This window comes from Haliotis rubra, unplaced genomic scaffold, assembly GCF_003918875.1.
Source record: "Haliotis rubra isolate DU_JTF1 unplaced genomic scaffold, ASM391887v1 Scf31, whole genome shotgun sequence".
In the NCBI taxonomy this organism is placed as follows: domain Eukaryota; kingdom Metazoa; phylum Mollusca; class Gastropoda; order Lepetellida; family Haliotidae; genus Haliotis; species Haliotis rubra.
The window spans coordinates 1,687,042-1,705,010 of NW_025766980.1; the positions used below are offsets into that span (position 1 = coordinate 1,687,042).

Sequence of the window (17,969 nt, forward strand, 5' to 3'; positions counted from 1 at the left end):
CGTGTATGATTTTCAGTTTCAAGCAAAAAAGAACCGACAAGAAACAAACACTACAACTGTGTGATGCAAGTTGATTGCCAAAAGTAATGGTCTTCAGTGACTTATTGCCTTCTTGAAAACTGTCAAAATCGAGAATGACACCTCATGCATGTGTATAGGGCTACTGTGTTGTGCACATGCATCCCATGTGTTGTGTTATGGGGTGGTGATAAAGAGAAATGGTGGTGCGTTCATGAGACATCTGTCTTTGAAAGTTTCTTAACACTTATACGTCCTATCCAATTGAAAGTTTAGGTTCCCCTACTTTTTTAAAGAGTTTATACCAAACTCATCATTACAGACCACCTGCATTATGAACATTGAGTTACAGGTTACATATTGGATCACAGGGGTATCTGATTGTGCAGGGTGCTAAATAGCTACTGTAAACCTGATATTCTGTCTAATAGTCAACATATTGTACGTTGTTTAGCCAGGAATAAACGTGCCAAGTTGAAAAGCTGTAGGATTAACTTATTCGTTTTATATATTTTCTGCCTCTATTTATGTAAGCTGTTTCCAGGTTGATAGTGCTATTATATGTTGTAACGTTAAAATATAATTTACCTATTACTTATTTGGAGTATATTACTGAGTTAACACAATTGTGTATGTACGTGCATATAATGATAGCGCATAATTAACTATACCCTCTGGCTGTGTCATGGCTGGACTTTCTGTGTGAAACTTTGTAAACAGAAACTCTTTTGGTAATGCAGAACATGGGACAGAACTGTATTGTAATGTCAAATTACAGCTCTTGCAACTTTACTGTCACAAGGACTGCCTGAGAGCAGAGCCAAATACACAAGTAGCATATTGGCTTATACCGTCAACAGTTGGCAAAAGTGACACGTTTTAGTTAGCTGTCAGGATGCAGGAATCCACAGACAAAGTACCCAGTGAGTGCAACTTGCCTAAAGCATAGGGTTTAGGTTACATCATTTGGATATAATTATACAACTTGTGACTCCAATAATGAATCTTCTTTGTGTCAGAGCTTATGGCTGTGCTCAAACCAGATGTCACTTGAGATCAGTATTTAGGGATAACTTATTATCTGTTCTTGGTTAACATCACTCTGCTTGTCTGTAGACAGCTTGTTTTCTTTTCAGTAGTGCCTCTCAAGAACCTGATAAATCTTTATCTGAAAATATACTGCTATTCTGCTGGCACCAAATGTTTAGCATGTAACGAAAGAAATATCATATTTCAGTTGTTGACACACTGAATATCAGCTTACGAAAATACAAAGCATAGGTTATAAATAGAATTTTTGGCTTTACCTTCAAATAACATATTTATCTTGACAAAGTTGTCTTTTCTCTTGTATCTGAATAATAAGATATTGTTAGGTCACTTGATGTGACATGTTATCCAACAAGATTTCCAAAATTCCCTGTACTTCTGTTTTATGATTCTCATTCTGAATGTCATGAGGTTAATGTTATTGACAATATTTACTTATTATTTTCAATTGCACCTATGAATTCACTTTAGCATGATTTCATTTTACTAATTATCTTACAATTTTCTAGTCTATACTGCTCAAATCAAGTGAAGGAGCCTACACCTGGAAGGCTGTGTGTTGAAATACAAACCAGCCAGGATATGCTGTTTTCATATGAACAATTCAACTGTTCTTTAACTTTTTGAGTAGCATACCTGTCAGTGAGAAAACAAGGTACTTTCCTACGTTCAAATCAGTTTCTTTTCTAAGGGATCAAACAGCACTCCATGAAACAATTTGAAGATCTCCCAAGTATAAGCCACATACTGCACAGTACAGTAAAACAAAACTTCAGATCTTTAACACAAAACAGAAATATAAATTTTCTTGACACTGTAGTCTTCAGGGGAATAAGCGTCAAGAGTTTCATGGGTGGTTGGATTTTGTTATTTAAACTGCACTTACCGTAATTGTAATAGAACTTGCTTGTAAATATTTCATGTAGATATTCTATGTTTCAAAGCATATTGCTATCTCTGAATTATATGAATGTAAGTGTAATTATTAAGTACAAAGACGATATTTTGATTACTGTTTCTGGGAGACACACAAGCCTTATCTTGTGATACACTGTAAGTGTATATGTTTTATTTGCTTCTGATAACCTTCATCATTATGTAAAATATTGCAAAATATGTTTTTCAATAAAATTGATTTGATCCTTATAGGCTTTGTGCTCATTTCTTTGTTGTATGTGGTTGCTGCCAAGAGACATACAAGGATCTCGTGGTCATTGGTTTGAATCCCAAATATACTCATGGAAACAAATAAGGGAACATATGAAAGCAAAAGTGTTCCTATGTTCTTTTCCAGGTTTCTGTGCATGCTTTCATGTGTTCCTTTATTTGTTTCCATGAGTATATGTTTGAATTTTTTATATTCGAATCCCTGATTCTGATCTTTAGTTTGCATGTGCCATACATTGGTGAAACCAAAGTAGACCACCTGCATCACTTTGGATTTCCTCTCCCATGTTACTGACATGGTGATATAACTGAATTATGTTCAAAGCTGAATAAATCATGACTCACTCGCTCAATGAAACGTTCAGGGTCAAGTGACAAAGGTGAGGTGAAATGGGGTCAAATATGTCTTCACTTATTTACTGGTAGTTTTACACCAGTTTTAGCAATATTACAGAAATGGGCTTCACACATTGTACCCATGTGGGAAATCAAACCCGCATCTTCAGTGTGACGAGCAAATGCTTGAACCACTGGACTACCCCACCACCCCTCACTTATAAAGCAACAGACATGCATGCGCATAGTCAGGGGGTTGTTCTGATGATATAAATATCCATAAATTGTGTCCACTTTGGAAATGAATAATTAATAATCACGTTTTCTTTCTATGGAAGGTATAAACATTAAGTAGTTCAGGTGATGCAATATTTATAAATTGCAATGTATGTTCAAAGCTCTGCATTATTATAGGATCAGTTTGGACTTGATGTCTTATTGGGAATTATACAACCCCAGCTGCCTGTAAGGTGAACAGTCACCCCATCCTACTGGGTACCCATCAACTGCTGGGTGAACAGCGGCATATTTCCTTTAAGTTACCAGCCAGATGAGTGAAGGAGTTGGGTTTAACACAGCTTTTAACTGTATGCAAGTTATGTTGCATGACCATCCATGTCCTAGCCTCTTTCACAGGTTTAATCAACAGGTTTGGCAACAATTTGTCACATAATCTGAGCTTTGCTGTGGAGACCTTCTCTGAGGAGAGATTCATTTGCATGTACTTTGACAATTTATCATACAATTTGAGCTTCTTTTGCTAATTAGCAAGGAGAGATTCACTTGTATGTATGTACAATGTACCAATGATAATAACAAATGCAAATACTAGCAGTGTGACATTCTACCTGACAGACCTAAGTACAATTAGGGATGTTCTCGGAAACCAAGACACAACATACATTAACTGACTGCTATATTCCTTTAAACTAACAGCAAAATTGTGAAACTTGATGGAAGCTGAAGAATCTGTCCCAAGACCAGTGGGACTCTTTCATATTCATATTCATGCACTAAGGCACCTGATGACTTATCTCCTCAAGACTGAGTGACTGACTGAGTTTGGTTTGACTGTATGCAAGATTCAAACCCGGGTCTTCGGCGTGATGTGCCAACGCTTTAACCATTAGGCTACCCCACAGCTCCTGAGGGATGAAGAAAATTTCCCTTGTAGAGCAATATCTCAGCAACTGCAGCCTTTGGTGTTTACATTGCACAACTTTTAAGGTATAATCGAGCATGGTCTCTCACCTAGAATATAGTGTCATACAAGACTTGCTCAGATGTTGTTTCATCAAGGTTACAACATTCAAGGCCTTGGTAAACCTTTCAAAAAGTGTTAACACTACATTCATTGTAAAGCATTTGCCTACTAACATATCCTGAAGTTAATATGCCTTTTACATTACCTCAATGTTTAATGTCCATACAATTTCTGTATTGTTAAATTACATTTGTGACGTCATTCCATTGTTTGCTCGCTCCATTACTTTTCGGGAATGGAGCGATGTGTACCAGTTTCAAATTAAAGCCTTCATTTTGTCATTTTGACATTTAATTTTGATAACAGAAATTTCCCCAGTTCTTTGAATGTAATTTAAGCAGGGTAATATCCTCGTAACTCTCCATTCCTTAAAAATAATGTGCCTCGGCCCCTCCGGCGCCTCGGCTCCATTATTTTTAAGGAATGGAGATTTACTCGGACATTACCCTCTACGTAACCATTTTGCTATCATATCCTGATCCAACATACAAGTGTTGATATGGAGAATGCCAGTGATTTGAATACCATCTATTTTTTAGGTTTTACTTGTACATAAATATACATAACTTCATATTGTGACAATTTATTACTCAGAGCTTCTCATACATACTGAACATGTCAAGATTGCCTACTATGTATTTACAACTAGCCAATGAGCATCAACTGGACAACAACAACACTTGACAGAAATAAAGCTCCCATATTAGGGCAGTACTCTGAACATACATTAACTGAACAACAACATACCAGTATTTGCAAAGTGACATAAGACAGTTATGCAATACCCTGGCTCCAAGCAAAGATTGGCAAAAGCCAAATTTTGATATCCTAACAGGGGTGGAAAGAACTTTAAAATTGCTAGTGTACTCGGGTACAGCTGCACATGTAAAATCACTTGGCCTGGTAATTTTTCCACTATACCGGCCGATTTTCTTGTTTTGTTTTTTTAAAAAGCAACATAATTAACATTGGGAAGTCAACTGGACATCAGTACAGCGTGATATACAAATTTGCTTGCCCAACAGAAAAAAACACTGGACTCGGACTCATATATTTTTATGAGTAAATGAAACGACATTCTTTCTTAATCTGCAGGTGCTTGGGACAATAAAATAATGTGAGGAAGGAGTCTTTGGTAGTGAGGTGGGAGACAAAGACTATCCAATTATGTGAACCTGACCTTGTGTTAATCAAAGACTGACTGACTGACTGAATTTCGTTTTACGCCGCTTTTAGCAATATTCCAACAACATCACGGCAGGGGGACGGCAGAAATGGGCTTCACAAATTGTACCCATGTGGGATTCGAACCCGGGTCTTCAGCGTGACGAGCCAACGCTTTAACCACTAGGCTACACCACAGCCCCGTTAATCAAATACAGATATATCTATATATACAATGTATGGGCAAAGAAACTCTCGGAAAACCTATTTCTTCCCCCAAAATGTCAGAAATCTTCTATTTAAATAACAGCTTAATTCAATTCACTTCAGGATTACAGTTTCATGGTGTTTCATCACAACTATAACTTCACAAGCATTGTTTTATCCATAACAGGATGAAAAGAGACCAAGGTTTATTCATGCATTAATCTGTTCTTCTGCAATTTAGTTAAAGCTAAACGTGAACAGTAAAGTCCTTATAACCAACCCATCTGCAAAGCAGAATTCTTACTCCATTCCATTTCCAAGTAATAAATATTCAAAATAACAACAAACATGGTTCAAGGCACAGAATGGTATTTATTTGAATGCACATTTAGCAGTGTCTTGTAAAAGAATCCTTCCAAGCATAAGCTACACTCAAATGGGAAGACACCGGTGTGGCTAGCTACATGAGCTATGAATAACGGTTTGTGCTGCATCTCTTCCTTACAATGGGGGCATTTGTAGCAGGAGATGATGTCGGTGATGGAATCGTCATGCATGCTATGTTCAGAGTACTGATGAGAGGCGAGGGAGGTCATGTCCGGGAGGCTCTGTTCACACACAACACACTGCAGGGACCTCTGTTGCCCTACATCCCTGTCGTGAAGCTTCACATGGTATTTCAACTGAGCAGGGTTCACAAGCTTCCCACAGATATGACATTCCTTGTGTTCCAAGGTATGGACCTCACAGTGGGCATCCACCACACCCTTGCTCTGATAGGTCCTTGGGTACTGGGCACACTGGTTTGCCAGCTCACTGTGGGCTCTCATGTGGGTAAGGACACTTTTATAGGAAGAAAACTTGCGATGACACACCCCACACTCATCCAGGTCCTTGTCTTTATTGGTGAAGCATGGGTCATGGCAGAATAGGTCATCCTCATGGAAAGCTTTGCTGCATTGATGGCACGTGATTTTTATGTTGCCCAAGGAGTCCAAGTAAGAGATCTGATCACTCTTCAACTGACTGTGACCATCAATGCTCTGTTCTACTGTGTTCAAGTGAGTATCCAAATCCACTGGTTCTACCTGCTGTGTTTCTGTTGGATTCTCCTGAGCAGGATGTTCTGATTGCTCAGTCAGATCCAGAGTAGATGAATCATGAATCCAAAATTCTTCAAACTGAGAGGATTGAAAAGGGTCTACATTTGTGTCTAAAGATCCGATCATGCTTAAATCTGAGTCAACATGACTTTTACCAATAATGTTTAAGTGTGAATGAAAATGCTCCATACCAGTGCTGTTAAAACTAGAATCAGTAAGCCTACCAGCACTGCTCAGGCATGAATTGTCACAGTGTTGCAACAAGTGGTTTTTGAGGTGAGGATCTGTTACAAACCATTCTCTACAATACTTGCACACAAATATTGTATCCGTGCACTCATCACTATCAACACCGTGATTGGAACTTCTGTCAGAAACAAACTTTTCAAAAACATTCTCAAAAGTGCATGCCTGAACTGGTTTAAAATCAGGACTACACACATCAAAGGACAGTGCATCATCTGAGAACCTAATTCCATCTGAATCAAATCTTCCACTGCTCATACTGTCCATATTGACACCAGTTGATTGGTCAGAGTTCCAAGTGATGAGCAGTTCAGCATCGTGATTAACATAGCTTTTGTTATCTGGTATGTTAAGAACATATCCACCAGAATCTTGGTTTATATCAACAGTTTGACTGGCACCTTTGACAACATTGTCATATCCTGTATTATCCAACATGTCATATCCTTTGTTGTGTGGGATAGACACAACATTTCCATTAGAAGCTTGGTTGGTGTCCGCAATTCCATTGGTATCATTGACAACATTGTCATATCCTGTATTATCCAACATGTCATATCCTTTGTTGTGGGGGATAGACGCAACATTTCCATTAGAAGCTTGGTTGGTGTCCGCAATTCCATTGGTATCTTTGACAACACTGTCATATCCTGTAAGATCCAACATGCTATCATATCCTTTGGTATCTGATAGTTGTTTTTCATATCCTGCAAGGATGATGGAAGGTACTTTCATACCATATAGGGTCTGGCATAGAAGCAACACATCCTCTAGAGCTTGGGACAGTTTGATCATATCCTTCTTGATGCTGGATTCTGGCAACATATTCTGTTGAATCAGGGATGGTCTGATCATATCCTTTCGGATCTGGTATCATTGTATCATGTCCACTGGGACCTGAAATGGTTTGACAATATGTATCGGGATAGGTTATAGCTTGGCAAGACACAGTGGAACTGGGGATTACTTGATGAAATGCATTTAGGTCAGAGATGATTGTATCTTGTGCTTTGGGGTCACAGATGGATGTCAAACCATTGTCACTATTCCAAGTTACAGCCATGTCAGAGGTTTTGGTCTTTGGCTTCCCATCAGTCTTTATCTTTGTGAACTTCCATCCTCCATACTCATTATATGCACAATCCAGAGCATAAACTTCGGACACCTCAAATGCTTTCTGCTGTTTACCTTGAGCAGACCTGAAACACTCGGTTCCATCCTTTGCCCATAGATTCTCTGTAACCAGCTGATGTCCACTCATCTCCATGTGACCTTGGCCACTGTGTCCTTGAGACAATCCAATTCCTGATGACGTTGTGTTCCTTACCACAGTAGGTATATCATATCCTTCATTCAAAAAATACATTATGTCATTAACATAACACCCTGGCCCTGATTTCATTGTAGAAACTTTGTGTAGTTCTTCGTCGCCTAGGAACAGACTGTCATCAAATTCTACCACATTTCTGTGGTCATACTGATTTTCCAATTTTTGGTTGCTGTGAACCTGGTAGTGCTCTGTCAAATTTAGACATCCTTCAAACAGAAGTCCGCAATTCTCACACAGAAAATCTAGATCAGCACCCACGATGTCATGTGATTTCTGGTCCATCTCATCCAGCTGATGGCCATTTGTGTCAATGTTCTCATATAAATGATGGCCGTTGATGCTGACAGTGTTGGTCTTGTCCATGCCATTGGTGCGGTTTCCTTCCAACTGACGGTTGTTCATTTCGATGGTGTTGTTCTTGTCCAACTGATGGCTGTTCATGTGGATGGTGTTGTTCTTGTCCAACTGATGGCTGTTCATGTGGATGGTGTTGTTCCTGTCGATGGTGTTGTTCCTTTCCAACTGATGGTTGTTCAAGTTGATGGTGTTGTTCCTGTCGATGGTGTTGTTCCTGTCCAACTGATGGCTGTTCATGTGGATGGTGTTGTTCCTGTCGATGGTGTTATTCTTGTCCAACTGATTCAAGTTGATTGTGTTGTTCCCATGCGCATTCTGATTGTCCTTGGTCACATTTTGTACATGCCCATCAACAATGTCCTCAGTTTTACCAGGTGAAACAATGATTTCACTTGATGTCTCATTTTCTGACAGAACCTCTATCTGTTCTAACCTTTTAAAAATTTGATGCTTTCTGATGAATGCTTTCCTCACTTCCTTTCTTCTTAACCTGAGAACTTGGCAGACACTGATATGAGATTCAAGGTCTTCAAACTCAGCAAATGTTTTTTTGCACATAGTGCAAAAGCAGCAAGGGGTCTTAGTGTGGTCTTGCAGGTGCTTCTCAATGCCGGCTCGGTCTGGGAAACCCTTTCCACAAAGGTGGCAAATGACTGACTCCTGTTTTTGTGACCCTGGACATTCCTTCGTATGTTTAATGAGGGACTTCTCTGTTCTGAAATGAGCCTTGCATTTATAACATGTAACGGTTCGTTTCTTCAGTGTGATTTGCTTTCTATTGTTCTTTCGAGAACTTTTTTTAAACTGGCTGAAGAATGCTTAGCTGTGTGACTGGCCATCCTTAAGCTCTTGGGAAATGTGATTATGATAACCTTTCAGGGCTGTTTCTGAAAATATGAACAAAAAACCCAATCAGTTACAAGCAATGAAAATATGATTGTTAATAAAATTCTAAAAAAGAACAGTAAAATGAATAAACTGGAGAAGTATTATGCCACAATAGATTAATGTAGCAACTTGTAGACTGAACCATAAACACATAATGACAAAGTGAGTGAGTGAGTTGGGTTTTACACCGCTTTTAGCAATATTCCAACAATATCACGGCAGGGGACACCAGAAATGGGCTTCACACATTGTACCCATGTGGGAATCGAACCCGGGTCTTCAGAGTGACGAGCGAATGCTTTAACCATTAGGCTACCCCACAGCCCCATATAATGATAAAGGGGTTGTGAGCTTTGTACAAATGTCGATGAAACTGAACATTTTGTACATTGTACCAGGAAGCTGTATGGATATTCTGCACTGATGAGTGAGTGAGTGAGTGAGTGTGGATATAATTTGCTTAAAGAAGCCCATTTGGGGTGCTGAATGGAACTGGGTGTGATAGGCCTACGATAGGTTAAAAAGGATTCTAAAGGCAGAGAAAATGGGTGTGCAGAGTTGCATCCCTTAGTATTGCCAGGATCCACTGATCAAGGTTGACAATCACAGATCTGACCCTGACCCTGATATGATAGAAACTGTTGGAGTGAGTATGCTTTCACGCAATATGGTTTTAAGCAATATTCCTGCTATACCACAGCAGGGCATACCAGATATGTGATTCACTCATTGTGGCCATGTTTGGAATGGAACCCTGGTCTTCTGCCTGACAGCTGACACCTTGACCACTGGGCTACCTCCACCCAGAAACTCTTCACTATTTGTGATAACACTTTGTACAAGAGTGGAAGCAAACCAACCAAAGAAAAACATCAATATTACTGACAAGAAAGTTATGAGATATATTTAAACTAAAATTATAAATATACTTCTTGTTGCTGTCAACTACACTATAGACAGTGCTGTTTAATGCTATAAAGAAACCATGAAGTTTTAAACGTGCACCTCATAACATGTTACAACAGTACCAGGAAAAATAACAGTTTCGAAAGGTCACTGAAACTAAAATGTTGCATTTTTCTGTCGGTATAAAAAAATCATAAATTGATCCAGTGTAACTCATTGTGCGTTTCCTTTTTGCTGAACGTCTAAAACGTTCCGCTAATTTTAAAAATGACGAGTGAAAACGCAACTCACATTTGTGGCGTCACCAGACGTACTGAAGTTCACTCGAAAGATCTCGACAACTCAACATTGTACTTGTTTCTGTACAAGTTCGCACGACACAACTCAACACCTGACTACCCACCGTGCTGCACGAGATTTACATGAACGGCGTGGCAGGCGCACTCGCCAGGTTGTCAAAGCCCCAGTTTACAGCAAACCTCGAAGGCGGACACTTGCTAAAGCCGTTTCATGTTCTGAAACGCCACAATGCTTTGATGGTTCTGTTAAAATACACGATGTCGTTGTCAGTGTTTTTGTCTAATGAATGGAAGGTCTCTTTCACGGTTGAGCAACGTATGAACTCAAGTCTCCCGCAGTGCAATGCATTCTTGAAAACATATAAAAAGTATCACATTAGTGACATCGTCAAATTAATTCCGGTTTCTGGTTATATTACATCTAGAGCAGCCTGACATGGTTGCGATTGTCGTACGAGAAGCAACTTTATGAATTTAGTATATACACCCAGAATACTAACTTAGGACCGTTCATAATTTATGGCTAGGGGCTGAGCATGTTATTATGGAGTGGCACCTCCAGTTACCTCATTGTATTGTTCTCCAATAGGGTAAGCAATATTCCTGCTATACCACAGCTGGGCATACCAGATATGTGATTCACTCATTGTGGCCATGTTTGGAATGGAACCCTGGTCTTCTGCCTGACAGCTGACACCTTGACCACTGGGCTACCTCCACCCAGAAACTCTTCACTATTTGTGATAACACTTTGTACAAGAGTGGAAGCAAACCAACCAAAGAAAAACATCAATATTACTGACAAGAAAGTTATGAGATATATTTAAACTAAAATTATAAATATACTTCTTGTTGCTGTCAACTACACTATAGACAGTGCTGTTTAATGCTATAAAGAAACCATGAAGTTTTAAACGTGCACCTCATAACATGTTACAACAGTACCAGGAAAAATAACAGTTTCGAAAGGTCACTGAAACTAAAATGTTGCATTTTTCTGTCGGTATAAAATCATAAATTGATCCAGTGTAACTCATTGTGCGTTTCCTTTTGCTGAACGTCTAAAACGTTCCGCTAATTTTAAAAATGACGAGTGAAAACGCAACTCACATTTGTGGCGTCACCAGACGTACTGAAGTTCACTCGAAAAGATCTCGACAACTCAACATTGTACTTGTTTCTGTACAAGTTCGCACGACACAACTCAACACCTGACTACCCACCGTGCTGCACGAGATTTACATGAACGGCGTGGCAGGCGCACTCGCCAGGTTGTCAAAGCCCCAGTTTACAGCAAACCTCGAAGGCGGACACTTGCTAAAGCCGTTTCATGTTCTGAAACGCCACAATGCTTTGATGGTTCTGTTAAAATACACGATGTCGTTGTCAGTGTTTTTGTCTAATGAATGGAAGGTCTCTTTCACGGTTGAGCAACGTATGAACTCAAGTCTCCCGCAGTGCAATGCATTCTTGAAAACATATAAAAAGTATCACATTAGTGACATCGTCAAATTAATTCCGGTTTCTGGTTATATTACATCTAGAGCAGCCTGACATGGTTGCGATTGTCGTACGAGAAGCAACTTTATGAATTTAGTATATACACCCAGAATACTAACTTAGGGACCGTTCATAATTTATGGCTAGGGGGGCTGAGCATGTTATTATGGAGTGGCACCTCCAGTTACCTCATTGTATTGTTCTCCAATAGGGGGACGGTGGCGTCCCAGGTAGCCTAGTGGTTAAAGCGTTCGCTCGTCACGCCGAAGACCCGGGTTCGATTCCCCACATGCGTACAATGTGTGAAGCCCATTTCTGGTGTCCCCCGCCGTGATATTGCTGGAATATTGCTAAAAGCGGTGTAAAACTAAACTCACTCACTCACTCCAATAGGGGGTAAATCTTATAACGAGGGTGTTACGAAATCCCAAGTTTCGTCCATAAACATAAAGAAACATACTGAATGATATAAATCAACAGGCAAATGTTGCTTAATTATCAGCTGATCGAACTCATTGGTAAGCACGGTTTTACAAATACACAATTTACAGGTCCACGTGGTCGGGGACAACTGACTGACTGAGTTTGGTTTTACGCCGCTTTTAGCAATATTCCAGCAACATCACGTCGGGGGACACCAGAAATGGGCTTCACACATTGTACCCATGTGGGATTCGAACCCGGGTCTTCGGCGTGACGAGCCAACGCTTTAACCACTAGGCTACCCCACCGCCCCTCGGGGACAACTGGTTTACTGGCTTCAGTGTGAAATATATATTTTTTCAATTGTAAATCTAACATTGGTATTTCTAGATACTTAAACTTTTCCTTTGAATACTTATATATTTCCAAAGCATATTTCAATTCTATCAGTAAATGCTTCATAAAAACTTTGATATAGGTATAGTTAGACTTATATATGAAGTATTTTAAATGCATATTTAAAAACTCAAATATTGGATCAAAGTGATCTGTTGAACCGGACAAACGTGTAGTTGCTGTGAATACTTAGAAAGAAGCTTTACATAATCATTCATCATTAAAGTACGATTATTACAATTATAAAAATAATGGAAACATCCTCCAAAGTTTTTCAGGCATCACAATCTGGTGATTTACTTAAGTAAAGTTTAAACAACCATTTCTTACATGGCACAGCGTTGTGTATGATTTTTGAATTGTAATTCTTTTAGCTTTGTAAATAAAGAGAGGGTCGTAAAAAGACATTTTACTGGAATGTGATGAATCATTAAATGTATATGGTAAGGGGACTTTGTTATCACAATCATTGAATAAAAGTGCCCAGATTTAATCTTTTCATTCATAAGCTTTCCCTGTATTTTTATGTGTGTTAAACAAAAAACGATTTTTGTACTATATTTATAAAACATATTGCTCCCTATTGCCCTTTGAACGGCTCTTTTGATATAATTAAAATATCTACTGTTTATATTCAATTTATAGCTGACCGAACTTACAACCTTCTCATCTGTAGCTTAGTGACTGATTGTGTGCCGTTGTACAACGCCATCTAACGACTAAGGTGATTGTTAGACCAATACCTTTTAACATAGGCCTACGACTGTCGTAGCCATAAGGTTGCTTTGTACAACGGCGCCCTGGGCTACAAACGCGTTGGAAAATTCACAAGAATTTTGAGAATATCGTTTTCAGGTACAATGTATATGTACGCAAGCAAGAGATATTTTATGTCTGTTTCCTAAGGTCCATACGCGCATAATGTTTTTGATCAATGAAGCTTCAGTTTTTTCTATCTGTCTATATGCGAGATGAAGCACTTCGCCGTTTTGTTGAAATATATATTTGAAACATCAGGATAAGTGTTTTTATTTCGTAAACATTCTCATACCCTACAGGTAGATCTTTCCAGGGTCCGACATACAGGGTTTCGAATCACTGTTTGGACAATAATTTTTAAAATTAAATTTCTAGACTTTTGCAATCATATATAATATATGTTAATCATAACATATAAAAACGATATATGATTGCAATATATGATTTTTATTTTCAGAATTATTGTCCAAACAGTGTTTCGAACCCCTGTGGTCCCACATACCACTGGTTGATAGCACTGGCGACAAGCCATGCAGTAAAGATATGCCAATACAAAAAAATAAAAGAAGAAAAGATATGACAATCAGCCAGAACACGCACTATATACACACCCGATCCACAGTATGGTTAGCGTCAATGACAACCATCATTTAAAGGGAGGCCACTTCTCCCCATGAATCCCCGAAAAGGCGAGTGGTAGTTGAAAAAGAAATATATATTCCAGTGTGATTGTCGTTCGATTGAAACAGAACCTTCATTTGCCATTTGCAGTGGATAAGTCTGATTTTGAAAATCGATCGAAGGGACAAGTTGTTTATTAGCCTGGGGATGTGTTTTCTATTGCTCAATGCGCTATGTTGTCAGTACTCCGGTATTCCCCTGTCTCCATCATTTGGATGGGGATATCTACACTGTAAAACTTTACCGTGAATTGTTGCTCTAAAAGTTTGGCAGCCAGTACAAAACCAATAAAGTTACGGTAGACCGTAATTTCATACCGTAACAAATACGGTGAATTCTGGTAGCCGCTAGAATTACATGTGCTGCAGAAGGAAGCACCTCATTCACAAGTTGCCTTGGTCTACTTGCACGAAATAATTGTGCTGCAACATTTTAAAGTTTAGCTATGACATGGTACCTATAACCACTGACGTCATACACTCACTTTGTTACATTACATTACATTACATTACATTACATTACATTACATTACATTACATTACATTACATACTAACATTTGTATAGCGCCGATATCCAGCTCAGCTCAGCTGCTCAAAGGTACTTTGTTTTTCCCTCGTTCACTGGATGTCAATCTCAACGGCACATCGTATTGTCAATCTCAACTCCCTGGGGATCATACAACTCTTGCAACCACTAGTTATTGTGGCATTCCCATCCTTACGAGGTACCCATTAACAGCAGGGTGGACTGGGACACATAGTCACAGTACTTTGTCCAAGTTTTACTGCACGTTGCTGTACCCGCAACTAGGTGTTTGTACGTATTCACGTGGCCACCATCTGGTCATTTACCAACGGATTCGTGAGTTCTTTTAAGTGCACAGGGTTGAGTCTGTGCACTGAAAGAGTCTGCACACAAAGTTGACTCCACAAAGTTTACACCCAGTCACAGGTGGGCTCGATCCCGTCACCTCAAGCTCGCTGGATCACTAGCCTGGCGCTTTAGCCAGTGTTCAAGTATAACAGTGGGATGTAGTCTGTGACAACATCTGCCCTTCATCTTGATTTCTATGTGTGTTATTTGCTTCAAGAACTGGATCTGATCACTGATACTTGTAATGTTTGTGTTTTCTAATTCTGTGAAGTGAGAGTGTTGGTTCATTTCGAATTTTAGGTATTGAATGATGTAAATGGAAAAAACAACAACAATGTGATCCCTTCTGTCTAAATGCTGTAGCGAATATTTCAAGAGCTATTTCAACAGAAGGGATTGACATCCAATGACCGAGGGAAAAACAAAGCGCCTTTGTAGAAGCTGAGCTGAATATTGTCGCTATGCAAATAATAATTTAATTTCACAGATTTTCCTACGCACTAGATGTACATTCACATTCGACTGACCACTTATTGATCCAGACTGACTTTTGTTCGTGTTTATTCTAGGATCACGTAATATACGGGAATAAAGAATTTGGCATGTTTCGGCACTTTAAACAATAATGTCGTTTAATATATTGCCGTAAAACTCAGATCTTGAAATTACAGAATTTGCACAGAATTTGCAAAGATATGTCATTCCATTTGTCAAGAGTGTGTGAGTATGATTTTACGCCGCTTTTATCAATATTTCAGCAATATCACGGTGGGGACACCAGAAATGGGCTTCACACATTGCACCCATTTGGGGAATGGAACAAGGGTCTTCGGTATGACGAGCAAATGCTTTAACCACTAGGCTACCCCACCTTTTGTCAAGAACAGAAACACAGAAGCAAACAACAGGAACCTAAACAGGAAACACGTGACCGCTATATCTACATACTCTTGACATAATGTGTGTACACATTACCAATGGATGAGTCTTGTGGCAGCTCCGTTTAATCAAGCTCATCGTAAAATGAGTGATAGTATCGAGCAATGCTGTGGGATTAAACAATAGCGTCTCGTAAATGCCGTTAATTCATTAAACACTGTGAAATATCGACAGTAACGGCATTGCACCGTTCAAGTGTCATAACAGATTTCTACCGTTGCACTTTCACGGGACAATGATGGGCATTTTGGGCATTTGTATATGACACGCAAGAGGTGTTTTATCTTGTTCATTGATAAACTGATGATACATATCATTGCAATATTGTGGCAAGGTTAAAATTCTACTGGCATATCAATTAACCAGACCAAGCCGATGTTGACGGTGAATGACGGTATTGTCTCTTACATCAAAGCTTCCTTCATCAGCGTATTAGGGTGCTGTACAGTTCTAGTCAACAAACAGAAAAAATAATCTTTCCTGATGTCATTACGTGAGCAGTATCACTATGTCAAGTAAAACGACATAGTAGAAAGATGAAGTTTTAGAAAGGGTTGATGGTTGGGGTGAGTTCTAAGTGGTGACGGGTATGGGGGTCGTGGTGTGGCGTTGGGGGTAGACTGCTGGCTGGTGTGATGGACGTAGGACGGGTATGGGGGTCGTGGTGTGGTGTTGGGGGTAGACTGCTGGCTGGTGTGATGGACGTAGGACGTGTATGGGGTCATGGTGTGGTGTTGGGGGTAGACTGCTGGCTGGTGTGATGGACGTAGGACGTGTATGGGGTCATGGGTGGTGTTGGGGATAGACGCTGGCTGGTGTGATGGACGTGTTGGGGTCGTGGTGTTGTGTTGGGGGTAGACTGCTGGCTGGTGTGATGGACGTAGGACGTGTATGGGGTCATGGTGTGGTGTTGGGGGTAGACTGCTGGCTGGTGTGATGGACGTAGGACGGGTATGGGGTCGTGGTGTGGTGTTGGGGGTAGACTGCTGGCTGGTGTGATGGACGTAGGACGGGTATGGGGGTCGTGGTGTGGTGTTGGGGGTAGACTGCTGGCTGGTGTGATGGACGTAGGACGGGTATGGGGTCGTGGTGTGGTGTTGGGGGTAGACTGCTGGCTGGTGTGATGGACGTAGGACGTGTATGGGGTCGTGGTGTGGCATTGGGGGTAGACTGCTGGCTGGTGTGATGGACGTAGGACGGGTATGGGGGTCGTGGTGTGGTGTTGGGGATAGACTGCTGGCTGGTGTGATGGACGTAGGACGGGTATGGGGGTCGTGGTGTGGTGTTGGGGGTAGACTGCTGGCTGGTGTGATGGACGTAGGACGTGTATGGGGTCATCGTGGTGTGTGGGTAGACTGCTGGGGTAGGACTGCTGGCTGGTGTGGGGGTAGGACGGTGTGATGGACGTAGGACGTGTATGGGGTCGTGGTGTGGTATTGGGGGTAGACTGCTGGCTGGTGTGATGGACGTAGGACGGGTATGGGGTCGTGGTGTTGTGTTGGGGGTAGACTGCTGGCTGGTGTGATGGATGTGGACGGGTTGGGGTCGGGTGTTGTGTTGGGGTAGACTGCTGGCTGGTGTGCTATGCCTGTAAACCAAATTATTTTTACCCAAACACAGATTACCTTTTACTAAATGGGTCCAGTGATTATCTTTACACAAAATTACCCAGCCACATATTACTATAAAAGAAAGTGACACAGGAGAGAATGGATGGTTATGCCACACATTGGACATTAGCTCTTTTCGTTTCAGTTTCGTTTTCTTTATTTTGTTTCCAAGTTTAGAATACACGTCATCGGGCCACGCGCTTATTGCACACACGCCATATTTGTCATTGATATCATATGTGCATGCTATTCTATTCATTTCCCCCACTGCAATATTCCATTCTTACAAACAAGACCTTATTCACCATTCTTGACATCACCATTCTTGCCAACAAGCAAACGGACTTCACTAAACGCAAGCTCACCGAAGCCATTCACATCAAACGACATAAGCCCACCATCAACCGTGTCCAAGGATACTTCACACCATCCGCTTTTGATGCACTCCTCCA

At 40.3% G+C, this 17,969-nt stretch overlaps 2 protein-coding genes across 2 annotated transcripts; both read right to left on the reverse strand.

Annotated features, from left to right (window-relative positions):
- Nucleotides 1-5,558: 5,558 nt before the first annotated feature.
- Nucleotides 5,559-9,118, reverse strand: LOC124283085 (zinc finger protein 658B-like). Its single transcript, XM_046719109.1, has one exon. It carries the CDS (start codon nt 7,408-7,410, stop codon nt 5,560-5,562), a length of 1,851 nt encoding a protein of 616 aa, XP_046575065.1. The 5' UTR covers nt 7,411-9,118; the 3' UTR covers nt 5,559.
- A 7,686-nt stretch (nt 9,119-16,804) lies between these two features.
- LOC124283132 (protodermal factor 1-like) lies at nt 16,805-17,245 on the reverse strand. The gene has a single exon (XM_046719161.1). It carries the CDS (start codon nt 17,243-17,245, stop codon nt 16,805-16,807), a length of 441 nt encoding a protein of 146 aa, XP_046575117.1.
- Nucleotides 17,246-17,969: the final 724 nt, after the last annotated feature.